The sequence below is a fragment of the Bradysia coprophila genome, chromosome II, assembly GCF_014529535.1.
Source record: "Bradysia coprophila strain Holo2 chromosome II, BU_Bcop_v1, whole genome shotgun sequence".
NCBI classification, from domain to species: domain Eukaryota; kingdom Metazoa; phylum Arthropoda; class Insecta; order Diptera; family Sciaridae; genus Bradysia; species Bradysia coprophila.
Window position 1 is genome coordinate 5,776,250 of NC_050735.1, and position 27,454 is coordinate 5,803,703.

Consider the following 27,454-nt stretch of genomic DNA (forward strand, 5'->3'; position numbering starts at 1 on the left):
AAAAAGATAAGAATTCTTCATGAAGCAACCCATGACCCGTCCCTTGACTAACGAAACTGTTCGGACTGAAGTAATATTCACAGCAACACGTTCAGAAAATTGGCTTAAATTACTTGAATGACTAGGATGAATGACTCCAAATACTGTGATCGAGGCAAGCGGGAATGGATTCCTATACAATTGCAAAATCCATGGCTGTTCAGTCCACGCCAGTCCACGCCTTTGTTCATGCGAAAGTGTTCGACGATTGAAGAGTGAAGACAAAAAATTCAAAATCCTCGTAACACGCAAGGTATTTCGAAAACCAACATATTTTCTGTTTAAGGATCCGATGAGTTTCAAATATAAGTCAAATATAAGATTTCAGGTTGAACTCGATTAGGTTCAGGCTTTAGATTAGGTTCAGATCTACCTGCAAATTTGCGAGAGCAAACTGAACCTGAAATTACCAGGCCTCAAGTAAAAATTTGATGTTTTTTCGTTAAGGTTCAGGTCAAACCTGTTCCGAGGATTGACTGTTTCTGTCTTTCATTTTACTTTTTCATGCAAAACTGACAAAAAAACGGTGTTAAGGAATCTCGCGCCACGTCATTCACAATAATTCACAAAGTGACATCTTCCTTATACAAAATGTGTCAAAATGTGAATTATTGTGAATGACGCGGCGCGAGATTCCTAGCAACCAAAAAAAACAGCCAACTACAAAACAGAAACCGTCGGTGTTCAAAATTCCGTGCGTGTATTTATGCACTGATCTGCCGCTACAGTTGTGGCAGCTATTGTAGATTACCTGGAGCCAAAATTACCAGCTGCATGTAAGATTTTCAACTCTTTTTCCTCAGTTCGTATTGTGTATTCCACCTGTATTTATGATTTTAGGGACGTTAATATTTTAATTGTCGAATGGCCGTTGGATAGAAGTCTAATGCGAGGGGGAAACAACAACACCATACGACCATTATCCGCTTGCATTTCCTTTTATTCGCTCGGGATCGGGCTAGTGTTATTTCCACCTCGGTGTTATGTAGCTCACGTCTACCATCAAGACTATTTCGTTGCGTATCATAAATAGATGTAGTAGATAGGTTGGTTATCATGATGAATTTATACTAAGTTCGGTCAATTCGTGGACTTTTGCATATTATATGACGAACCAAGTTTACCCTTTTATCGGTACCTGCAAGACTTAATATTTAACGTTACAGTTTTGTTAGCTGGTGGTTTGCACAGTTTTCATACATCAGTGTTCAGGGTGTGAGAGAGAACTATGTCAAACGACCGGCAAAAGCATAAAAGTTGACTCTGACGGTGTTGCAGAGGATGAGTTTCAATGTTGTGCACTATTTCGATTCAGCTGTTTGACCAGCTGATTCATGTAAACAAACATGGTTTTTTATTGTCGTTCGTTGTTTTTTTAATACATGCGTTGGTTGACATTGTATGCCATGGATATAAGAGTAGAAGGAATCGATATTTGCACAAAATTGAAAGTCGTTTACTGTAGGCAGTCTGAATATCTTTCAGCAAAAAAGTTCTAAAATTTTCTTCAATTTCATGAATTTTCTAAAAAAAAATCTCGAGAAAATTTTCAATTTTTTTTTTAGATAATTCAAGAAAACGTGAGAAAATCACTGGTCGTTGAGTTCTTGGTGGCGGGTGGTATGTCCAGAGTATTTTAATTTTTGCTGGAGAACTACCAAATGAAGTGAATTACCTGCATCAATTTAGATCAACGACATTATTCAGTATAGAATTGGAAAAACTTTTTCCCCGTTCGTTTATTTTCAAAGTTTTCCACTAAATAAAAAAAAACTTTTCCCGTTATAAATTCATCGAAACATTGCAACAATTAAAATTAAAACTTTTCTGTACAAAAAAAGCAGCAAACGATGCTAAATGCAATTACAATACCCATTTAGAATGTCGAGTCTTAAAAGTAAACTGTGAGATTATTTTCCGTGGATCCCATATTGTCGGTGGAAGCCATCAAATCAGTCTGAAACATCATTGTCTTATTCACCAATTAATTTCATAAATTAATGTTCATCGTTGTTAATACCTTATGACCATTTACCACAATCGGACCAGCACCGCCATTGCTCCAACTTAACTTTTTCGCTCGCTGAAAGCCTCTACCATCCTCTGGATTGTCCTCTTGAGTAACATTCCACACAACGGGTCGTGCAATGTCAGAATTGGATATGGAGTCTCTATCCATATCGTTGTCGAACAATTGACCGCCTCTGGCTGCTGATGCTCGTGAAATAATGCCTGAAAATCATAAAATGTTCCATAAGGCACCTGACAATAACTCAACGCGAAATTCCTACTTCGAACTGTCGCAGTGTAATTATCTTTCTCTCGTTCTCTTTCGCGTTGTGCTTCCCGTTCTAAACTTGCTGCCAAAATCGTTGACGCTCCAGCACTGATACTACTGCCCGATCCGCCATGATTATTATTGTTGTTCAATGGATTAGCCATTCTAATGTTGCTATTACCCAAGAAATTAGCTCCGCTAACCGCTTTCTCGTGATTTACCAAATTTGCTGCAGATACACTGCTGTCGTGACTGTGAATGCGATTTTTACCGTTCGGTTTTTTCTGTTTGTAGATGTATATTGACATAGCCGTGATGACGAGAATGAATAGAGCAATCACAGCACCGAAAACGCCTAGAATTCCTGATGCCCAGCTCGACTGTAACGTTGTTACGTTTTCCATAGCAATTGTGACCGGAACGGAACTACTTTTCGGCGGTATCCCAGTGTCCGTTGCGGTCGCCAGCAGATGTACTAATGTAACATTCGGCATTTGTTTCATCCACAGCATTCCTTCACTATCAACATCAAAATAATGAGCATGAGCGCCACGAATGGCTATACTGACTCCATCATTTTTGTCACCATCAGCCGCCTCTAGTTTTCCCAGTGGTACTGGTTCATTTGCACCTTTCGTGACCACAAACTCATAATGACCTTGTCGGAAGCGTGGTTCCCAGTCATTAACGTCCATCACATCAATATTGACCTCTGTCGTTGCGTTTGATATGCCATCGGTAGCCATAACAGTAAATCGATGTTGTGCTGATTTCTCATAGTCGAGTGGTTGTTGGAGAATGATTTCACCTAACGCCCCCATTGAGAATTGATTCGCTGCCTTATGATCGGAAATGAGATACTGCAGATGACGTCGCGGATGATTGGTGGGCAGGGCTAGCAAGCGACTTCCAACACTTAAATTTTCCGGGACTTTTGTTTGGAATTTCGATTGGAGGAACGTTAGTCTGGTGTTGATTGGTTTCGTTTGGTGGCCTTCATTGCGGAATAGAATCAATGTGGTCAGAGCGTAGCGATCCACATTGTTCAATTGAGTAGCTTTTATCACAAGAGTTATTCCATGCATCATCTCGGCTGACGGCAGTGGCGTAACAAGATTAATTGCTCCAGTTCGAGAATTGATTGCAAAGTGCTTCGACTCGACTGATTGCATTAAGGTGTACTGAACTGGAGCCTTTAGCCCTTCGTCCTTTAATAAACAAGAGTTACTTGTGACAAAAAAAAAAGAACAATTCGAAAGTCGTAAAGCTTACCTGATCAACAGCCTTCATTGGTTCCGGCAGTATTTTCAATTCACCAGTTTTACCATCCGGCAACAATTCAGCTCGATATGAATCACGCAAAAATTTTGGATTCTGATCGTCAGCATCTTCAACCACAACTCGTAGCGTTGTGTCGGAGAATTTCGGTGGAGTGCCTTGGTCTTGTGCGCGTAACATCACCGTGAAATTCTTTAACGCTTCGTAGTCTAATGATTTTCGCAGCACAAGTGTTCCTTCGAGCGGAGTGACAAACGACACGTAATCCGAAAACGGTCCCTTTAACACTTGATATTCTACCGTTGCGAATGCACCCTGTTGATCTTTGTCCACTGCTCGTGCACCTTGTAAAATTCTTGATGTGGAAAGGAAATGCTCAGCGATGGACATTCATGGATATTAGGATGTTTCTCAAAAACAGTTGCTTTTTTCACCCTCCTATATCTCCAACAAAAGTTTTGGGCGTAATAAGGCGTTTTATGCTTGTCGAAAGTTTATTACATAGTCTAGAGTGTGGAGATATAGGAGCGATTTACGAGAGTGAGAGAAGCAATTGCTTTTGAGAAACACCCTAATGGATAGTAATGTGTATACTAACCTGGTGCCTGGAACGGTTACTTCCGATAAATGTAATGAATAAGGTGCTCCAATCCATTCGGGAGCATTGTCATTGACATCGGTGACACGAATATTAACAGGTATGACGAAACTCTAAGTAGAAAAAAATCAGACGAAAAATTGAGTTTCATTCACCTCGAAATTTTCTCGATCGTAAATCAACACCCCGGTATATTTAGACATGTCAAAAGCATAATAATTTTACATGCAAATGAAGGGGAAGCGCTGACAGAGGCTAAAACACAGGACATTAGTGGTGCATTATGAGTTGAACGAACTTTGCATTCAAAACAGAAACTTTTTTGTTTTGATTCTCCTTTTTCGACTTGTTTATTAGATGAATGATTAAAATGCAATCAATATTTTGAATGGGAAGTGTACATATTGCAGTGTGTGCATGTTATGGAATTTTTCGTTTTTAACGTATTACACTGTTCAAACAGACAATAATTATATTAGTTATGCGAAGTACTTTCCAAGTTTATTTAACGTCTTAGATTTGTAAACATTTATTCGATTCGATTTTATAACATTCATCGTAATTTATGCTTGAGTTACAATTACACGTTCAACTACGACACGCAAATTTATTTTCTTCCATTGAAAATGAGAATTTACCGACATTTAATTTACTGCCCAGTGTGTGATGATTTGCTATTGATTCGATTTATCTTTAGTTTGCATTAAACAAGCGTGTTACAAAACGAATGGTCAATAACCTTTTATGCACTCTACAAATCCTGTTCCGTAGGTATCGGTCAATATGCCCAACAATCCTCGAATAGCAATGGTAAAAAGACAATGAATCATCCAGTTCTTTTGAGCATATTTGTACACCACGAGCCATGGAAAGTCTTCACTTAGTTCTATTATAATTACCGACAATTATAAAATTCCCAACACCGCAAACATTGCGAACACAATCACTAATTTATATAAATCAACAAACGAAATTTAAATTAAAAAGTGGAAAGATTCAAGCAACAAGATAATCCGCATGTCCGTCATCGCATTAAGTTATTCTGCGTTAGCAGTTAGACTTATAACATTATAATGCGAAATCTTCACTTACCGGATCGGTTGAGTGCCTGCGATCGCATATGACATTGACATAGACAGATGATGGACCTGCTATACCTTCTTTGTCCAGAGGCATGATCAGGACAATGTCTTTGGTGCCGGGAGCAATTTTAACCGGTGATCCTTTTTCCCGTAGACTAATATTAATATCACCCAAATTTTCGCTTGGATTTCCCTTAACGCGTAGTTTGCCTGAGTTGTTTTTTTTTTTTAATTCAATTAGTTGGTTCAAAGATGAGGACCCAATTAACCAAATTCTTCCTTTCCGAAAATTCGGAGTTCCTTCGGAAACGAACAATAGCGACATCTATTGTTCGTTTTCCGAAGGAATTCCGAATTTTCGGAAAGGAAGAATTTGGTTAATTGGGGGAGGAGATTGAATAAATTACCTATAACTGATCCCACCGTCATATCCTCGCTAGCTAGAAAACTTTCTGCCGATCCTCCACCATCTAAGTAGCATCGCGAATCGATTATTGGAGATTGACCTAGAAATTAAGAATCGGACGTTAGAATCGGAGAAGTAGTGAATGTTTTTCAGTTGGAACTGTGAAATAGAATTTTCATTACGCAGGCAAAAAAATTTTCAGCGTCACAATACACGTCGTGTGCCTAATAAGTCATTTATCACCGAGTAACGCACAACATTCTCATCAAAAACAAAGTTTCATATTTCGTCACTGAGTTGACAAATGGTCATTTATGACATCGAGTGCAAAGTACTTTATTAGGCACGAGGTCGTAGTAGCTCTTCGAACTCTGCGAACTTTAGATGCCTCTTTTGCATAAAACGTTGTATGAACTTCGGTATGGCCGGTGTGCAAGTATGATGCAAAACTCGGGGAAATTACAATAATTGAACTCGGTTTCGTGTTCATTGAAGATTTTCTTTTAGAAACTTGTTATCGACGGTAATTACTGAAAGAAGTTAAGGTCCTTTTATCTAGTAAAATGTCTAGTTAACCTGCCACACACAATTCATCTGTTATCGATAACGACGACAAAAATAATGAAAAGGTTTATGTAATATGGTTCCTTATATAGTAAAATGGATGTTAAAAGTATATTACTTCCGAGGTTCCAAGTTGTGTATTTGATAAGTGGAGTGTTACAGCCCGACCCGAAGGGGAGGGCTGTATTCCTCACTTGTCAAATAACAACTTGGAACCTCGTAAGTACAATGCTTTACGTGATTAGGCAATGTAAATGAAAATGAAACATGCCGTAACACGTAAAAACATTGAAGTACAAGATTTGAAATGAAAAGATTAAAAATATTTTAATCAATGTAAGTAATAGACACGATAATAAAACTGGTCATATGCTTGCCGTTTGAAAGAGGTTAAACAAACGAAGTAAAAGATTTTCTATTAATAATTAGCTGTTCAGTACCTGTTTTAATCCCAGGTGAAGTTATTTACAATTTTTGCTATAGTAAACACCTCCACCTGACCTTAAGGAATTAAATTCTAAAATTTCCTAAAAAATATTCAGAATTCTTACAAATTCCCAAAAACTCATAAAATTGATTTTTTGGTAATATGTTAAAAAAATCGATGCGAAGTAAATTGGTTGGCTCGAGAACATAAAAAAAACTGAAAAAGTGATAAAATGATCTTATGCGATATAGTGAGAATCTCTTGTAAACTTAAACAATTAGTAACAATTTAGTCCCTTAAATATGCCTTGCTGTAGACATTGAACAAAAGAAGTTATAGATTCAATTCAATTCTCGTTTCTAAAATTGTCAATTTTCTCAATTGATGTCAACGCAATGCAAACTTTAGACTGTTTTCGCACGGCCTAGAACATTGCATCGAATTGGGACTAACTACAATTATTAGGATTACTTAGCAATCACAATCTACCCTCGAAGGATTAAACAAATTTTCTGTGTTGTTTGTATGATTCGTTGGATTTATTAAATTTCTAAAAGCAAACAAAAAAATGTGAAGTGTGCGCTCAATCTTTTATCTATCTATTATGGTACTTATACCACGAATTTTATTCAATTGTTTTAGATACGAAGATTTAAACATTTGGGTTAAGCAATGCATTCGAATCAGTAGGAAAAAGTTTTTCTTGCGAACACAACATACAGCCATGACTCAAATTATCGCTCAATTACATTAGAGCATGACGAACGGTAAGCATCGAATACACAAGACTGTATTTTATCTATTTGAATTACTTAAATCGGCATTATGCTTTGTTGGAATATAAGTCAATTCATCGGAAATAATCGAAATAGTTAAATAGTTACGTATATATACCAATCTGTATTATATATGCACACCGGTATATTTGCTCAGATGGTATGGATTATAATTCCTCGTAATTTGCAATGATTTCTATTTTTTCTTCTTCAATTTTCATATTAATTTAAAATCGTTTACAAATTTGAATCGATCATAACTGTTCTGGATTTCAATTTAACGCCACAGTATTTATTACGAAGATCCGTTGGATTCGATCAAATTCATCAAAATCATATCAAAAGCCAATTTTGTAGAAATGAAATTAATTTTAAAGAATTGAATTCTACTTCGATTTAATCGACTTCATGTCTCAGCTATCTTTTAAGCCTAAAAAAATTGCCCAAATATTTCCAAATATCGAGCGATTGTTAATTTTCTTCGCAAAATATCTTTCACGTTTGGCTGCACCGTGTACAATGTTAACCAGTTTCGATATTGGGAAAGAAACATCAGAAATATTACTGAAAATACGACAGGTGTTTTATTATAACAATCGACATAGTAAGAAATGTGCCAAGAGGTATTTGTGCATTCGATGCACACACATTAAAAGAGGGTAAAATGGTCTCGTTCTTTTACCACTCAACATTGTAAAGACGTTTACGCTTCGATTGATAAAAAGTTATTTTCAGAAACAGTGTGAATGGAGAAGATTAAATCTTGTCTGGTGGATATGCTATCTGTTATCGACAACGTCGACAAATATTGTCAATGTCTCGATTGGTTTATGTAACAGAATTTATTGCGAGGCACTGACAAAAATATCTCAAAATGTCTTCTGTACCAAGTAGCTTTGTCTCTAAATAATCCACAATACCTCAGCTGAAGCGCCCCATGTCCGACTGTGGCGTGGCACTGGCCCACATCACAGATAACATGGACCTGCTACTGGCCAAATTTTCAAATATTTTTTGGCAGTGTGGATTCTTTTGAAACGCAGTCAACCGAAAACGGACCCATTTCCCAGTGGAGTCATGTCGATGTGCCTAGAAAGCTGTTGAACCGTTTCAAAAATAAAATTGCAGCTATAGCCAGTGGTTATATAATTTATTATTATAATAGCTAGATCATGTAGTTACGGGGCAAATATGGTTTTATCGGACTGGGACTCATCTGCACTGAGTTATGAATCATACAAAAATTTCAAGATTTGAATGAGTTTTTGAACTTCGTAGACTTTCTTATCATCATTGACGAATGACAAATGACAAAGATGACAAAGAGGCATTCATACTCTGCCCTGCATAAACAACTTACTGCAAAAGAGATGCAAGATTTTGAGAGAGTAAACGTATGAAATTCTCTCACAAAATCGTACATCTCTTTTGCACTAAGTTTTCTATGTGTTGTAGGGTAGCAATGTTCTACTAGCCTTAGCTTTCCGATAAACCCAAAACCCTACTCGAAAAATCCAGTATCATACTAGCATGGCAGTATGAAAGGAAATTTTTAGCGAAAATATTCTATTTTGTAGCTGTTCCAGTTGCTGACTAATTTCTTTGCAAACAGAACGAGCAGTACAGTGCACAACGATATGAATGACCTCTTCGATTCGCCACAGATGCACCACTTTCTTCATTATGATTTGTCGTCATAATTGAAGGTAACTAAACGAAACAATTAAGCTTGTAGCATATAGCATCAATGAAACAGACCTTGAACAACCATGCAGATTTATGATTTCTATTGCAGTCATAATTTGAGAGAAAAAATTGTTTTAAAAAAATTGTTCGAGACATAATGACTGTTCTTGAATGATATTGAAACTATTATAATTAAAGCTCTAACAACCATCGCATTAAACAAGAACTAAAAAATCATTCAGGTATTAAATTCGAGGAGAGGAAATATTTTTATTAAACAAAACTTTATTACAATATTTGAATTCCGATACGGACAAACGCAACATTACATGGTTTTGAGGTTGGAATTGATATATCCATAGCCAGTATATATCCAGTATATATGTGAAAAGATACTATGGTACTATGGATAGAGATATTATAAAAAATAAAAAGCCAATCAAATATATTAAGTTCATTTGAACGATTGACTTTCATTTTTATTCATAATCTTTTCATTCATTTGTTTGTAATTGTTGCTTTATTAATTTAAAAAAAAAAAAAGAATCCAAAAATTTCACTCACTTTTATGCGATTAACTTCATGTATATAGTTCGTTTACTCGAATGTGTGTATATGCCATACACGCCTTATGCTTCGGTAAAATATACGCTGAAGAATATAATATCAACAAAGGTAAACAAAATTGTTATGTCTTTCGAACGGTTACAGTTCGTTATAAATATTAAGAGGATTCACGGATGAGGTGATTCAATAATTTCACTCTTCACCACAAATATCACGGTGAGTATGAAGTACATGTGTGTAGAAAAGAATGCCTTTAATATGGGTTGAGTGATGTAGGAATAGCGACTTGGAAATGTCGGAACGAGCGAATTGTTTCACTATGAAAGCATTTCGCTTTCTGAATTATGAAATTTTCTTCAATGGAAATCTTGAAAAATTCTGTCAAAATAATCGGTTGTGATCCTACATCCTATTAAATTCGAATCTGCTGAAACACTGCAAAATTGACCTGCCAAAATTGTTGAAAATCTAACCTGTATCGGGTAATTTTGCACTTCAAGCATGAGTCGTCCTCCTAATAGAGTAGTGAAACGGTAGAGTGTATCAAGCAACAGTATTTTTTTTATAAAAAATATTACTCTATTTGGCAGCTGTCACTCGAAGCACTTTTGCTTGAGGTGCGTTGCTCTAGGTAATCAAGAGTAGCTGCCACAGATGTAGCACCACATATAAAAATGCATCTGACGAAGACACTTAGATTACCTGGAGACAATCAGTGAACAACAAAACAGAGTTGAAAATCGCAACCGCGTAAGTTTGTTTCTAGGCAGCACTGAGCCAAGAACTAGAACCGATTTTTTTCAACGGAAAATCGTCCTCTCCTTATATCGAGGAAAATATTACTAAAGGGTATATATCCGATGTCTCAAAACTACTGAACCGATTTTGATAAACTTTTAAAAAGTGTTGGATTTTGAGCCCTATCGGAGATAGGTCCTTTAGTGATGTTGCCCTCGATATATAAAAATATCGCAACGCAGTAGCATTATAACCAATTATAACCAACATTACAAACTTAATTTATAATTTATACGACAAATTGTACTACTGCGCCGTGGAGTCCCCCTCTTGAAAATTATGTTATTGTGCTTGGTTCAGGTTGTGCTATGCTCCAGGTACTCTAAATTGTCGGCCTTTGATGCATTTTAGTCGTTTAGGAGTGGATCAATACCTCTATAGAAAACAGACACTAAAATTCTCCTTAAAAGACACGGCTACCTTGAGCGAGCAGAAGAAAGCATTTTCGGAGTTCAAGAGATCAGGCAAAGTCAGGAAAGCCACGGAACAGCCGTTCTTTAAAGAACGTCCTTACAGTCGGAGGCAGTGAAATTTCAGAATAAATTTACTTCAGCTGTTGAAGCTGCTTCAGATGAAGACGTATAAACAGTTTTGATTGTTTGTGTGGATCAGCAGAAAAACATTCTGAGGCAAATTCATGATGAAATTTCACTGCCGCTAAAAAATTTGTATAAATTGCAAGAAAATTTTAGAAAATGGGAAATCTTTTTTTGTCAGCAAAATTATTCTTTTTTTGCAGCAAAATTATTTTTTTTATCAGCAAATTTATTCTTTTAGTTCAGCAAATTTATTGCTATTGTGACCAAATTTAATTCTTCGTCTGCAAATTTATTTTTTTGAAGCAGCAAATTTAATCTTATTTTGTCAGCACATTTATTTTTTTGCAATCTGCAAAATTAAATATTTTTTTAGCTATTTTTTAGCAGCAAATTTATTTATTTCTATCAGTTCTATCAGTTAATACTTTTGTCAACAAATTTATTTATTCGTCATCAGCAAAATTAATTGTTTATTTTAGCTATTTTTTAACAGCAATTCTATTGATTTGCAACAGCAAATTTATTCTACTTTTGTCAGCAGATTTATTTCTTGTCATAAGCAAAATTAATTGTTTATTTTAGCTATTTTTTATCTATTTTTGGTGAAATGGATTTTCATATATGCTTTTCGTCACTAGTGGTGAAATGGACACCAAAACCCAATGCTTATCGATCAACACCTCTAACCATTCGGCTATTGATATATAATCGCAGTGTAACAATTTTCAAAAGTTCATTTTTCGCAGCTGGTTGCAGAAAACGTTGTATGCAACACGTTGTGAAAGTGGTAGTTTTTGTCACATGCTTCGCTCGCTTCGCACGTTTGATAACATTACATCTAGTGTCGGTAACTTAGGAGTTAATTTTTTTTCTCTCGCATCGTCTAATAATTAGTCTGTGTAATTCATTGCCCATAAAGAGCGTTTTAACACGCCGAGCCATCCGTAAACTTAGTTAAAGTGAAATTATTATGAAAGGTGTGCATCCTAGAAATTACGCATAGCGAAATTACGAATCCCCATTCAAATCGAGGGATTAATGCTTTTTTAGGCACTAGGTGTGTAGATTGTCACTCGATACCGCAGGTCGAGCGTGACAATACACATCGTGTGCCTAAAAGATCTATCACCGAGTTGTGTACAACGTTTTTCGAAATAAAGGCAACGGAAAGTTCCACTTTTCGTCGCTTGTTGAGTTGACGTTTTCGTGTTAGTGGTGTTAGTGATATAATTTTATATGTCCTACTGCGGGACATATGCTGATTGAAGATAGTAATTTTCCTACTTATAAAAAAATAAATTTGCAATTGAAACACTAATAAATTTGCTGACAAAAAGCAATAACTTCGAGGTATTTATTTTGCTGTTCGAAGGCATTAAAAGTGCATATTACAAAACAATAAATTTGCTGACTACAAAGTAATAAATTTGCTGCCAGGGATTTGCTGCAAAAGAATTATTTTTGCTGCTTAAAGTCAGTAATATTGCTGCTCAGAAAGCAATAAATATGCTGTTCGAGTACTAATAAGTTTGCTGAAAATAAGACTAATTTTGCTGATACAAAACACTAAATTTGCTGATAAAAAAGATTAAATTTGCTGCTAAAAAAAATAAATTTGCAGAAAAAAAGAATAAATTTGCTGATGAAATAAATAATTTTGCTACTAAAAGAATAAATTTGCTGACAAAAAAATAGATGCCTTTAGAAAATGTTTTCAAAGGCCAACATTTTCAGTGAGTTTTTCGGAGCTCGAGATGAAATAATCTCGATGAAGCTTGACTCAACGTTCATGTATCAAACAAAGGTCCATGTTTCTTTTGCATTTATTCAGTAATAGTCCAGGAACAATGACTAGTAAAGATACCGCTAAAAAAAATAATGAGATTTGTTGGCTCGATTACCATGATTACAAATATCAAATTCGTAAAAATATCTAAACCAATTATACCATGTAATTAATAAGAGTATACAACAGTATACAACGCAATATTGTTAATATATTCAATCAAATGAAACCATTTCTTGTTGAAATTTACTTGAATTGATTCAAAACTTCAGTCATATTCGGCGCCGTATTCATTCACCGGTGTTATATGAAATGTTCTATGAATTAATTTAGAAATAATTTTAAATTCACTTACCAAATACAATAGTTATCCGAAATATTAGCAGCACCAGAAACAACCACATGTTTGCATTTTATTTCGTTTAATTACTTAACATCCACGAATTTATATATTTTTTTCTGATTTTGTTTTACAAAAAATTACATTTTCTAATTTGTCGAATCATTTCCTTTAACACTCATTTCCAACTCACTTTAATTAGCTACTTTTTCACTTCAATTTTTTTTTATTTTAAATCATCCACTTCAGTCTATGACTGTTCTTAACCTTGGCTGGCTTTATTATGAATAACCTTTTTGGTCAAGAAACCACAATGTCCACAATAATGTCTGGTATATTATTTTCATTATTCAACACAACCGAATACCTCTCAAGCGTGTTAAAATTTGTTTCCTTTTCCGGTTAGGGGGTAAACCGATCTGTTTACAACATACAATCTTATGATAATATAGTGAGGTAATGAGTGAAGTAAAGAGACAATTAAAGCAAATATTGTGCCGACGAGTTGTATATGTGTAATTATCTACTCAACAAAACTGAATCATCTTCACATCTGTATAATGTCTATGCTGTTGTTATAGGATCTAGACCTTCATCTTAAATGCATTGTCTTTATGTTACGATGACAAGATATAGTTTATGGTGATTTTCATAATTTATTTTCTATACTTTGACTAAAACATACAAACGTCGGCAGTTTACGACATTGTTCTACGAGCGGAAAATTGTTTTTCCAAACCATTATCAATTGCAGGCACATGCATTATAACCACCCGTTATTTTTCGTGTCATAGATATCTCACAATAAATCGTTGGAAATTTTACAATGAAGTTTTCTGCTGACAACGGTCGTATATTGAGTGGAACTGTTGTGCAGTCAATTCGATTTATTTATTAACAACACATAATTCATCTAAGATAATAATGGTGCAAGTGTGTGGAACGGTTACTACTGCCTTATTTCTTCTAAAATACATGAAGTGACTGTTTCAATGTTAGTGACTCAGAAGTTAGGTGGTTCGAATAACGCAGTGATTTGGAAGAGTTTTTGCGAAGACGACAATTTTTGTTGGATTTTTGATATTTTTGAGTTAAGTGAGGTCATCGATTATTCGTCGGTCAATTTGAGAACTAGAACTTTTTCAATTCCATTGGGATTTCTTAACGAAATTTGTTTAGGCATCAGTATCAGTAAGGTTACGAGTCCTAAAATTCACAAGAATCAGCGCCCAGTGGTGCTGACTTCAATTTGACTTATTTTAGGCACCCAAACCCACATAACACAACCACATTTTATACACTTTTTATGCGCAAAGGCACATCAAATGTACATTTTTTGGGGTAAATTTATTAGCTGAGAAAGTAGATTTTGCAAAAAGAATTTTTTAGTGTTTCAAATAAAGATAAAAAGATGCGGGTGACTTTTTTGGTCCGAGCCGTAGCCGAGATCAATTAACACACGAAGAAGAAGTATGTAATGGATTTTACATGCTGAGGGCGTCGAAAGTAGTGCTTAAAACACGGCTTTTGACGCATTTACCATGTAAAATAATTTGATATGTCGTTGGGGGCATCTGCCCCAGCAGACCGTGGAAGTTGTCAGGCCTGTAAAATTGTGCAAACTAAAATTTCCATCAGATTTTTCAACAGAATGGTGCGATCATTCAACGACTGTTTCGTGAGACGAACCGAATGAATAGTGCGACGATAATCTCTTTTCAATTCAAGGATAAAATTAAATTGGACTAAAATAACGACGAAATTCGTATTGGTAAGACATATCTTTCTTTGGTCCTCCTCCTCTTTTAGATGGCAAGCATAATAACCAGCCCTTACTTCCCTTACTTCTTCTGATCTAAGTATTCTCGCTATGTTGTACTCATGTCGTAGACCGTGCTAATGAATATAACTTTCTTTGCTCTAAACTCACCAAATAGTATTTTTTGTCTCAAAGTCGGTTCCTTCTCCTTAAAAATGACAACAATATTCTGATGGTGAGTAACTGTGTCTTGCTAAACTCTTAGGCTAGTCAAAAATCCAATGTGTTTTCAAAAAGGAGTGAGTGTTTGGTGTCATTTTAACGGGATAAAAATACATTTAGGTTGATTTAAGGAAGAAGCCAAGTTTAAAAAATTGACGAATGACCCGCAGGCACAGTGCTGTGCCCGTAGGCCATAAAAGTTTTAAAATTTCAAATTTTAAAAACATATCTCTAGAGCTTCATTCACATATTTCATGGCTTGCAAGACTATTCTACGTGGTTAAAAAAATGCGAGAACATCCTAGTACATATGCTAACGATCACTGCCCATACTTTTGTAGTTCCTAATAAAAAAGAAATCCTCAAAGTGTCAAAATGAACAACCTTACACCTCGAAAGGCCATAGAATTTAAAATTTGAGGATTCCCAGGATTCCATTACTTTCATTTAGGTCGTTATCGAACCACAGATGATATAGATGTCAACTGGAGTTTAATGATCATCTCAGAACTATCCAACCGATTGTCAAATAAATACCCTAGCCAGACGAAACATTTTCCACCAACCGACCTAAAACATTTTTAATAAAACTTTGCGCAATAATGAGATAGTGATCCATTAGAATTGAAGTATAAAAATATTGAATGATGAAAAACAAAGCAATTAAAAATGGTTTAAAAGTGTTGCGAAGACGTTGCATGATTTCCTAGACGCATGACTAAAAACAATGGTTCTACATATCATTTAACCAGTTGTAATTGGTGCATCTTATGCAAGAAAGTTTTTTTTTTGGTTCAGCTATTTGATGTTTGTGACTCTGGTGTTCATTTCTTTTAAACTAATGAAATATTATTGAAATAATACCTGTTGGAAGTGTTATCTTTCGTTTGAATATAAAAATGTAGTTAAGCACATCCATATGGTGGCGTTGACTTCATAATACAAATAATGTTCATAACTCAATTGGTATAAGAAAGCGTGCTATCCATTAAAGTTAATTAATGGATTTTATGAAGACATTTAGTTTGCACAATGAAAAGTTAACAACAAACGACACCGTCAGTGCCGCTATTTTATATTCTAATATTCCAACAATTAGTGTGTGTAGGGAAACGGAAAAGAACCAGTATTGTTCGAAACATAAAAGTTGTATTCTGGTTGAACATAACGTAACACAGAAGACTTATGCTTTAACGAGAATATTTTCTATGTTTTCTATGGAACCTTACAAACTATACCACACACAAGCTGCCATGCCTCTATTGTTGCTATATTAAATTGCCTTAACAGAGTTTTGGTTACTTTCCAAAATCCCTTTTGAAACTTTTTCTTAAACTTTTAGCGGTAAGTAAAAACCAACTTCGAAAGTCTATTCACCAAAAATGCGTTTCATTGATTAACTTTTATACCGTTCCGGCTACACAATACACCACAACCTTCTTAACAACACAACGAACTCAAATAAACTGAAAATAATGTGGCAAGTGATTTTTTCCGTACTCAGCGGCGTCGTTATGCCTTTTACCATATACCACACGAAAATTGCATGTTTAATATACAGCGTAAGGTATTGGCCATAGTATAAGTCTATATATATACGATGTAAAAAGAGAAGTAAAAACGATCAAAAAACTATAGCAAAGAAACTGTAACAACAACTGAAAGGGAAGCAACATATACAACATAAACCAAACAATAATTTTCACTGATGTGGAAAAACTTAAAACCGTACACTGAACTATCATCATATATATGTGGTGGGTGGTGGTATTAGTAGTAGAGTATGCTGTACAATTTTTGTCATTTAATTAATTTGATCAATTGGTTAGCATAAATAGTGTATAATAGACATTAATAGCACTAAATGCGAGACGAAATATATCGTTGACCTGATGGTAATACAAAATTTTGATTATGTGCTTTATGTGAGAAACGTCTGACTGACAATTTTGGTCAAGTCAAAGCAATACAACACTTTGTCAAAGTCTGACTGATTTAATTTTTGGAATGATATAGACAGACACACTAGATGATAGATTGTGGATTTGAGCACTATTACACAGGACTCTCAATGATTGACGCTGTCGGCAAGTCGGTCACTTCTGTCATTTCATCAATGTTTTCATGGACTGGACAATGGATCGAAAATTTAATTTCCTAACAAATGACTTTGATTTTTAAATTTCTTATCTCAAAAGACCGACTCGAGGGCAGCGCCATCGTTGATTTTTGGGGTAGTGACGATAACAGTTTCCACAAACTATTGGGCGTTGATTCAGTTGAAATTCAAATATTTTACATTTTACGCTCATATGAATAGTTATTAGGTCTTTTTCCTTCTAGAAAAATACCCTATTATGGCCGCTTTGTCTGTCTGTCTGTTCCACAAATTAGGTAGTTTTGGTAGCTCTCAGTCGGTAGTTGGTAGCTGACTACCAAGATTATTATTGACTAACAAAAGTAATTTTCGACAGAGATGTTTAATGTTCAAGAATTAAGCACCGACTAACGAAATGATTCTACTTGCCCGCCTATTTATAAACAGAAAATTTGGTAGTCGGTAGTTTTGGAAGTTGGTAGTTTTGGTAGCTGGATTGATATTCCAAATTGCAAAGCCACTATGAGCAAATCAACACCAGGCAAATAATAATTATCTGTTATCTGATAACCGATAGCTCAGAGTTAACATTGCAATTCAAAAGTTTGGTAGTTGGTAGCCAAGGCTACCAAGGCTATAATTGACTACCAAGCGTAATTTTTGGAGAAGAGATGTTTGCTATTCGAGAACTACACGACGACTGACAAAATTATTCTACATGCTCGTCTATTTAGAGCTTAATTTTTGGTAGTTGACGACCATGCTGGCTGATGGAGATGTGGAAGAGATGTTTACTGTTTGAGAGCTGCACACCGACTGATGAAATTATTTAGGCTGCTTGCCTATTTATAATTCGATAATGTGGTGAAAGTGGTGAAAGTTGGTGGAGATGTTTATTGTTCAACATCTCGTTATCGAATAATGAAACTATTCTTCCTGCTTGCCTCCAGAAAAAATCGAGAAAACGAAAAAAGACTAGGCTTTAGCCGGTCTATTCTTGTTTTCGTCTTGGGTGTAAATTTCAAAATTTTATTCATAATTTAGACCCTCAGCATAAAAAGTTGTATACGCATCTGTTGAGGACGGTTGATTTTAGGTATTTTCACAGAAAAATTTAGGCTCAAGTGAGGCTTTTTTGACATTTCATGATACAGGATTATAATTTTTCCGTTGATTTTTATAGCTCTTGAAATTTTGTAAATGGATATGTTAAATCGGAGATTATTAATTTTTTTTTGAAAAATGTATCTTGCTTCGTGTGCTTGAGACGTCTCATTTTAAAAACTATTTGCACTCGGGAGATTACCCGGTTTGACCTTTCATTGATAAGTTTGAAACGTTTCATTGGTAATACTATTTCCAATCGGGTGATTTTCCGACGTGGCATATAGAAAAGTGTGAGACATTGTTTTTAAAACTGTTTGCACTCATGTGATTTATTAAATTGTAAGGAATTGAAAGTAAATTATAGTAAATACGTTGATGATCGCAAAAAAGTACCAGGAAATGTACTTATCTGTATTTAGTCTAATTTACTTTCAATTCTCTTACAATTCCGGTCAATTACTTATAATTCCATCAATTTCACGTAGTTCTAGTCAATTCCGGACAATTCCTCATAATTCCATCAATTTCTTGTACAGCCTGTAAATATTTTTCATATGCAGAATGAGCACCAGCTGAATATCACCAGCTGGATCTGCTAACACACGCTTATTGTATGATAAACAATCAAAACACATTCTTAACAATGTGTTTACTTCATTCATACGTGTTATGTGCGCGTAGATGACGTTAACGTAGAAATTAGAGGTGTGCGCCGCCGAGTTTTTAGCCGGCGGCGCGGCTGAGCCGAGTAAATGGAGACGCCGCCGCTGATACAAAAATTTCAGCCAGCCGCCGACCGCCGCCGATGCTTTTCGTCGGCTTGCAAAATTTGAATTTTAAATTTTATTAAATGTTAGAATTATCAGCTGCACAATCGATGAATAGATTTTAATGATTTAAAAAGCTATCACTCTCAAGATATTTCTGATTTTCTTAATAAGAGACTGTTTTTTACGTATACCTATCGGAGGTTTCATACTATGAAATTCATAGAGTATACTTTGTTCCGAAAGGGCTCTCACTTATAGAGCTACTGTGCGATGGTCTTTCTAAAAACAATTTTTGACTACGGAAGGCAGAGCGATTCTTTTGAAAAACAGGGTACCGAAATCGTACGCATTTTCTAGTGGAATTTTGCATATGTACCTAGAAAGGACTTCGACCCTAGAAACCAAAACCACTTTCAAAAAAATTCTTCGAAGTTTGTGTGGCTAGCGGGAGATCATCAAAAAAAAAAACGAAAACTTGCACTTTTCTCACAAAAATTTCTCCAGTCACACGAGCTGTACAGGGTCGTGCGGGATGTCATTAGAAACCTCGAGAAACTTCTGTAAGAACAATGTAAGTTCTCAGTCATTTTCGGTTGAAAACTTCAGCTGTACATATTGCAATGTGGATGAATTTAAACCCAATAAGTCTCTATTCGGCTCAATAGTACATGTGATTACCTTTCTAATGACACCCCACATGACACTGTACGCTCGTGTAACTGGAGAATTTTTGTAAGAAAAGTTTATCTAGGGACCAAGATCTATCGATCCATATAACTGCGATAAAATACTTCCTATTTCGGCACACGGACTTTCAGAAAAATTACTCTCAATGCGTTTTGCGAATGCGAATGTGAGTCTTTATAAGTAACTGATGGGAGGATATTCAGGTTCTACAAAAAAACAGAAAATGGAAAAAGTACATAATTCACTCGTAGTCAGTATCAGTAATCAGTAAAAAAAAGAAAATTTAAATTTCCTATAAAATGGATCGGCGCGCTGCGGCTGAGCCGAGCCGCCGATAAAAACCTGTTATGGCTGGCCGCCGCCGGCACCACTACACTCGACTAGCCGCCGCCGAAAATTTTCGCTCGGCGCACACCTCTAGTAGAAATGCACTGTGTGTAGGTTGTCTTTGAATTGTATACAATACAAAGTGTTTTTGTTTGTACACCAGCTGGTGATATTCAGCTGGTGCTCATTCTGCATATGAAAAATATTTACAGGCTGTATATATAAAATTATCGATAATATAAATCGAAAGAAATTATCGGTAATCGAATAATAATATCGTTATCGATAATTTAATAATTATCGATAATTATCAAAATATCGATATTTTGATATTTATCAGAAAATTCATATATCGATAAATATCGGATTTTCGGACCGAAATATCGATATATCGAATTATCGATATCTTGATAATTATCAAAATATCAATAATTATCGATTATAGATAATTGATAATTCTTGTATTTCCACCAATTACAATTATTTACCGGAGTATCTGGGATGCTGCAACATAGCTATTCCAAATTTTAGTTTCGCCGAAAGCGTTTCAAAATAATCTGTTCATTACAAAACGCTCCTTTAACTTTGACTTTAGTCTCTATTTGACAACTATATTTATAGTGAGTCACCAACTATTTCCTACAAAAAAATATGTCGCAATGGAATTGAATAATAATGGAAAATATCGTGGAATTATTTCGAAAATTCGTGGAATTGTAGAAATTAATTGGAATTATAAGAATGGAATGGCGAATCCGGCAAGTATCGGTGTTAATCCGGTAATTGAAGTAATAAAAGGAATTGAAAGCAATTAAAAGGAATTAGTAATTGATTTGCCACCATTTCGGCCAGTCGGTTACCCCTCAGTCCTCCACTTCCAACAATACAAAATGTACAATGATAGCGGAACTATTCGTACCCCGTGCAAATAGCATCTACCTTTTCGAATAACTTCGAAATATGAGCAGACGGATTCGTATTAGCCAATTGACCTTATTCGAAATTGGGCACTTTAGGGGCTTTTTTGAGCCAGTCCGGCAATGGATAAAAGTTAGAAATGGCATTTTCTGTGGTAACTTCTGGCCCTTGCTACGATCACTAAACAACAACACCATCGAAATGCAATTTCCAACTTTGTTTCCCTCGTTGAACAAATAACATTAACTAATCAAATGAATGAACATTATAGATGACCGACTACTAGTACTTGTCCGACATCCTACAGTAAAGTGGATTTGTGTGTGCCAAGTGTCAGGCATATTTTGGTAATATGTCCCTATTTTACTACTGCAACTTCTTAGGGTGCTAGACGAAATACAACCAAATCCATCTGGTTCGAGCAAGAACAATGACCAAAAATAATTTAGTGTCAACCGAAGCGGCAACAGTTTTCATGTGGAAGAGTAGTTTCTCAAAATTGGAATAAAATTGAGTCCATCTATCTCTGGAAGTTCGTGTGGTCTGATCATTATTGATGAATCAAAACGAATCATTTTTTAAAAATTGATGATTTTAATTATCTTTGGGTTGTTTGAACAAAAGACTTTACAAAAAAAACACTACGCTTACGTGGTCACCACCATTTCCCTGAGTATTTTTCATGTGCCAATTGAACACCTAAATAACTTTCTGGCTAAATTTGAAATCAATTTCTAAATCAGGTCCGAAACGAAGCAAAATCAGTACATTCGTTGTTCGATAACTCGAAACCAAATCCAAAGCAAACAGAGAGATCAGTTGTAAGTACTTGAACCTTTTCGAATCTAGGCAAACGGTTTCAGAGTATCGGTAATTCAATTCAAAAATGTCGTTGATTTGCTTTTTGTCAATTTTTGATTAGTTTTTTTTTCTTCGCTTCCTAGGCGCACTAAACACCCCATGCTGCACTCACTTCAGTTTTCTTTTGTTCTCATTTCCGATTACTTTCGATGTCGACTTTCTCTGCAATAAATTGAAATTCCCGTAGGTCACGTACAAGTTGGAAAAATATGGCACATAAAATGATCGAAACAGCGGATGCGATTCAGCACTGTTCACAAACTGCAGACTCTTCAACACCGTCCACTCTTTCGTTCGGCCTGCGTAATTCGGTTCCAAATCACTATACCGTTCCACATCCAAATCAAAGATGAAATGACAGTTCTCGTAGTCGAAGTACATAGCCTCGTCCTCGCGATTCATATCGTTGAAGTACGGATGCACGATGGCCGTACCATTTTCGTGTTCGCTGAAATAGGCCGGCAAGATTCCTTTGAATTCGGATTTCAGGAATCTTATTCGAAACTGTTCGGATGGCAGGAAGAAACTGTTCGGGAAACGGTACCAGTCTTTGCCCACACAAACGTTGTATGTAGCGCTCGTCTTGAATGTGCTGTCCGTTCGATAGAAAGTGTTCAATTCCATCATCAAATCCAGTGGTGCGTGGTAATTGTAATACAAAGCAACAATGCGTGACAGACCTAAGGTGGTTGATACGATCATAACGATGGCTGATATCCACATGGTGTGATCGAGGTAATGCGTTCCCGGTGGCAGAGCACTGTGCCATGTTTTAATTCGAAAGAATAATTTTTGGACGACATCCAGTGAAATGGAGCCGCACAGTCCGACCATTAGGTAGACCGGATACAAAAAGCGCTCCTCCTTGTGCGGTTGTAGTAGGAACACCAGCAACCATAAATAGAATGGTGAAAGACTTAGCCACGGTGGTAGATAGAATGTGGACTTCGACTTAGCCGGCACGAAATAGTATCCCAACAGAAGCATTATCGGTGTGATCAATGCAAGCAACCAAATAACGTTGAAGTTCAGAAAACCATTGATCAAGTAGTAGGACAGCGGTTCCGTTCCATACAGATTGGGTCCGTGTGATGTGAAAACGTTGTACATGATGAGATTGAGTGGTGCTACGACAATCCGACCGAAATATGACGAATCGATCAATGTCATTGGGATCAGGATGGTTGCTGCTGATATTACCGTCCAAATGACGAATCTTTTGAGTTTCTTCTGACGAACCACCATGTCGTAGCAAAGTGGTAGGCCAGTTAGAACGGCAAATGGCCAGCCTAAAATATTCACAAATTGGAATCGTGAATCCAGTCGAATCATATAGGACCATGAGGAACGTACCGAGTAATGCAGCAATTGCGACAAAGTACACAGCCAAATTGTATTTCTGGTGCCACCAAGCGGCCAATGAAGCACTGCAGAAATACATAGCAAACGAACTGGGTAGAAATGCCGTGCTAGCAATAAACATTCCCGGACTAAACAGTTGAAAAATCAACCATAAGCGGCCGATTTGTATGCCGAATTCTCTGCAGACTGCCCTAAAATTATCGAGTAAAATGACACGTTCCGTTACGTTCATCATCATCATCGCGATGATATGTGACTCACTTGTAGAAGTACACTTCGACAAATGCACAGCCCAGTCCTAACATACATCGAATCATATAAAACACGAGCATCGGATTCGGTTTGAACAGACAATTGTAGAACCATGCCGGCACACCATGACCCAGTAGGTACGCATAGGAACGTAGCCCAAATTCGGGACTGTATTCCCACGTCTGCAATCCTCGTCCGTAGATCAGATAGTGAAGCGGATCCCAATAGTTAAACGTCTCATCGCAGTCGCTTACATGTGCCCATAATGCTGCACAAAATCGAGCACTAAGAAATGCTTTAAGCGCCGTATCAACGCCAGGAATGACAGCATTCGCTCGGGATGCAGACACCGGGTCTCTGGAGTGACATTGAGTTTGGATAACAAAAGTGTTAGATAAGGTGATTGTACCGAAACGAACTTGTTTTGTACTGTCTTTGGTGTTCGCTCTTTTTTGGAGTTTTTCCTCAACAACCGTAACTGAGCACTGTCGGATTTATTGATAGACCTGGTTCTCGTTGCCGGAGCCATTTGAGAAAATTGAGGTAAAATCGATCTCTTTTGTGAGTGTGTGTGTGTCAGTTTAACACGTCAGTCAAACTGACATTTGTGACACTTTTCGACAGACCTCCTGTCATCTATATCAGCTGTCACATAAAAGTGAAGAAGAAGAGAAATATGGCTGGATTCTTGCCGAAACTTTCCAATTTCATCTGGAAATCAAATAATTTGGCTGGTTATGGCGTAAGTGTCTCTTAACAATGTCAGCCGAACGGAACTACCATAAAATCTCTTACAGTTCCAACAAGTTCGCACCAAATACGCCAACTGGCATATGATCAAAGACGTTCGCAAGCGGAAATGCTTGGAAACTCATGGTATTGAGAGGCTGCGAGTGAATGCGTTACGAAAGAATGACATACTGCCCATTGAATTGCGTTCGATCGCTGACGCAGAGATAGCGGCACAGCCGAGAGATTCATCCATAACTCGAATCCGTGGTCGTTGTGCGCTCACCTCGCGTCCCAGAGGTGTTGTGCACCGATGGCGACTGAGCCGGATCGTTTGGAGAGATTTGGCCGATCACAATCTGATCAGCGGTGTTCAGCGAGCGATGTGGTAGTTAGAATGTACACACAATACAACTGTTTGCAAAATAGAAATATATTTCGTGCTTGTTAGGAAAGGTAACAAATGCTTTTTTTGCTAACAAAATGTTTGCCTGATCGGCAGCGATGAACCCATTTAATCGCTATCACTGTCCGCCGGCTTGTCTTCCTTTTTCTCATCGGACTTGTAGTGCCGATACTCCTTCTTCAACTCCCACATGTTCTTGTGCGGATTCTTCATGTTGTAATCGCACACTTCCTTCAGAATTTCTTTCAAATATCCGATCGGCTGTCGGGTCACCTTCACCAAATCTTTGATATTATAGTACTGATGCTTTTCGAATGCATTGAACAGCATGTCCAGTACGGCATTCTTATCGTCACGAGCCTTTTTGCCTTCGTTCTTTTTGCGTTCCTTATACTCAATGTTGTGTTTGTGGTCCGAGATCGGCTTGTAGTTCTGTACGATTTTGTCCAGCGATTGAACTTTTCGCACTGGCACCGAAGCCTTTTTGATCGACTCTGAAATTCAGTAAATTCGGTCGTTACGTTTTGATCCCATGAAACTTTAACTTCCGAATTACCTCGCTTCAGTTGCATATACAACGGATCCGCATCGGGTCGGCATTCCAACTTCTGGACGATTCTTCCTTCCATAAACAGTTTCTCACATTCAGGTATCACACCGTCATCGGATTTGCCAGCTGAAAGGGAAATACAGCGCAGCGTTAGCACAATTTTGAGCGATAATTTACGGATATTTCGTAACGTACGTATCATGTGCGAAAATACTCCCAATGTCTGTTTGGTCACGACCGAAACATCGAGGCGATGCTCTTTGGGTATCCGTTCGTGTGGGTCTAGATTGATGACTGCATCAGACAGCGTTAATGATACTTGAGCCTTTTGTCCATGTTGTTTTGATATTTTCAGTTTCCCTACCTCTGTCGTTCCCGATGCTTTTTCCCATTTATTTGCTATGTATTTGGGTACCTTAACTAGCCACACTCCTCGGCCCGCATTAGACAAATCCAATTCTTTGTCAATTTGTTTGCTTGCTTCCTCTCGAGACATTTTATCGACGTATGATACTTTCAGCTGATTTTCGTATTTTATGTGAAATATTTAGTCTCAGTAGTGTGAATGTTTCAGATAGAATGACTGTTGTTACTGTCGGCGTTGTCAAACATGTATGTGTCATGCAAGGGTGTCATGCACTCAACCGGGTCAGTTGTGAGAGCCACCGTTTCGATTGACGCAGTGATGAAAGACATAACTAGAAGATTTTCGTGCTTAACTTTGAATTTATTTAACGGTCTGGAAGTTAAAATTTAGACGCCGTACGAAGTTGATGTTAACAGGAGATGTTATTGCTGTTTCAGATATACAGTGTATAAGGAGAGCGAAAACCAGTTAAATTTAATTGGTCTCGGGGTCAGCTGTCATCAATGAAAAAATAAATTGAGAGTTGAGCCCAGTTTAAATTTGTATGTGATTTCTCTCATTTTGACGCCCGAGCGAAAAAAAATTACAGAAAAGGTATTAAAACGTATATGAGAATTTCCTTACACATACTGCAGGATATACATACCCTTTTTTCGACTTATATGAAATTTCAGTATATCACCATATACGTTTTTATACGTGATCAGTAGACCAGCATATATACGTTTGTACGTAATCAGTATATCTCCATACACTTTCTAATACGTAATTTCTGCTAATCAATTCTTTTGTAATAAAATTCTGATTTAATTTTATTTAATTTTTTAAGAAGTGAAATACGTTTCAAGGAAATGGGTGTACGTGTACTGTACAGTCTTGATTCAGCTTTTAATTCATCATATATATCAGTTTAGTTTGGTTTAGTTGCCTCGCCCGAAAGATCTCACCTCATCAAGGGTTCCTCTTTAATAAATCAACGCAACACTCTTCAAATCAATCCAAAATGGCGACTAAATCATTGGAAATGATGAAACAAATTCTACTTTTCAGTGTCACATTATTTGCTAATTCTTAAGACCTAACAAGATACAGAAGATATCCTAGCGAGAGACCTAACGAGAAAAGATCCTACACAGACACCTAACGAGAAATGAACCTACACCGAGACCTAACTAGAGAAATCAACAATAATGTGAAAGCGATAAGTAGAATTTGTTTCATGACTTTACTAATGATTCAATTTAAAATGTTAAGGTGAATATTGCTCTTACCTCGTAAAATTCATGTGACAGATATGTTGCCCCGACAAAAGCTCATCATAAACTGATTGTTACATTAGTAAGTACACAAACGTATTTGATTAAATACTGGTCACAGTATAAAACCGTATATGTTTAAATACTGATAGCAGTATATAAACGTATATATCATATGCTGAAGGCTAACAGTATATCAACATATCCTTACTTATACTGAAAAAATACGTATATGCTTATACGTTAGGAGTAATTTTTTTCGCTCGGGCGTGTGTATACAGTGTTTACGGAGAGCGATTTTTGACCACTTTGTTTAAACTGGTCTCGAGGTCACACGTCAAAATGAGAGAAATCACATACAAATTTAAACTGGGCTCAGCTCTCAATTTCTTTTTTCATTGATAAATATTTGACAGCTGACCCCGAGACCAATTAAATTTAACTGGTTTTCGCTCTCCTTAAACACTGTATAGGGAGTCTGGTCTCAAGTGTGGCTCAGTCACACTGTCAATCCTTGCGGAATTAAAAATGATAGCAGTCTATGTGGCCATTACTCACCGGTCATAATTCTGAAGAAGAATCCAAAATCATTGCGGGACACTGTTGTTATTATTGTTGG

The 27,454-nt window shown here is 36.5% G+C and overlaps 5 protein-coding genes and 1 long non-coding RNA gene across 8 annotated transcripts in view; 2 read left to right on the top strand and 4 right to left on the bottom strand.

Moving 5' to 3' along the window:
• The window catches only part of LOC119069183 (odorant receptor 94b-like), a 416,993-nt gene that overhangs the window by 80,245 nt on the left and 309,294 nt on the right, over positions 1 to 27,454 (bottom strand). The window lies entirely within an intron of this gene.
• On the bottom strand, positions 1,762 to 16,601 carry LOC119068934 (protocadherin beta-12). Of its 3 annotated transcripts, none has more exons than XM_037172806.1 (9): positions 16,506 to 16,601; positions 13,180 to 13,583; positions 5,683 to 5,781; positions 5,286 to 5,485; positions 4,194 to 4,306; positions 3,590 to 3,950; positions 2,331 to 3,525; positions 2,060 to 2,271; positions 1,762 to 2,011 (listed from the first exon to the last, which is right to left on the bottom strand). In XM_037172806.1, the coding sequence occupies exons 2-9, from the start codon at positions 13,226 to 13,228 to the stop codon at positions 1,931 to 1,933; spliced, it is 2,310 nt and encodes a 769-aa protein (XP_037028701.1). In that variant the 5' UTR covers positions 13,229 to 13,583; positions 16,506 to 16,601; the 3' UTR covers positions 1,762 to 1,930. The 3 variants fall into 3 exon arrangements, with proteins under 3 accessions (XP_037028701.1, XP_037028708.1, XP_037028696.1); XM_037172813.1 differs by having other exon boundaries at positions 1,762 to 1,996; positions 16,375 to 16,601; XM_037172801.1 differs by having other exon boundaries at positions 16,375 to 16,601.
• Positions 16,543 to 27,040, top strand: LOC119069485. Its single transcript, XR_005086342.1, has 3 exons — positions 16,543 to 16,555; positions 21,360 to 21,363; positions 26,656 to 27,040. It is a non-coding gene; the product is annotated as an uncharacterized LOC119069485 (long non-coding RNA).
• LOC119068974 (alpha-1,2-mannosyltransferase ALG9) lies at positions 21,635 to 24,117 on the bottom strand. The gene is made up of 4 exons (XM_037172844.1): positions 23,947 to 24,117; positions 23,537 to 23,884; positions 23,267 to 23,466; positions 21,635 to 23,202 (listed from the first exon to the last, which is right to left on the bottom strand). The coding sequence occupies exons 1-4, from the start codon at positions 24,054 to 24,056 to the stop codon at positions 22,022 to 22,024; spliced, it is 1,839 nt and encodes a 612-aa protein (XP_037028739.1). The 5' UTR covers positions 24,057 to 24,117; the 3' UTR covers positions 21,635 to 22,021.
• LOC119069417 (28S ribosomal protein S14, mitochondrial) lies at positions 24,160 to 24,716 on the top strand. Its single transcript, XM_037173470.1, has 2 exons — positions 24,160 to 24,269; positions 24,325 to 24,716. The coding sequence occupies exons 1-2, from the start codon at positions 24,204 to 24,206 to the stop codon at positions 24,646 to 24,648; spliced, it is 390 nt and encodes a 129-aa protein (XP_037029365.1). The 5' UTR covers positions 24,160 to 24,203; the 3' UTR covers positions 24,649 to 24,716.
• LOC119069257 (general transcription factor IIF subunit 2) lies at positions 24,672 to 25,818 on the bottom strand. The gene is made up of 3 exons (XM_037173315.1): positions 25,408 to 25,818; positions 25,219 to 25,338; positions 24,672 to 25,156 (listed from the first exon to the last, which is right to left on the bottom strand). The coding sequence occupies exons 1-3, from the start codon at positions 25,706 to 25,708 to the stop codon at positions 24,771 to 24,773; spliced, it is 807 nt and encodes a 268-aa protein (XP_037029210.1). The 5' UTR covers positions 25,709 to 25,818; the 3' UTR covers positions 24,672 to 24,770.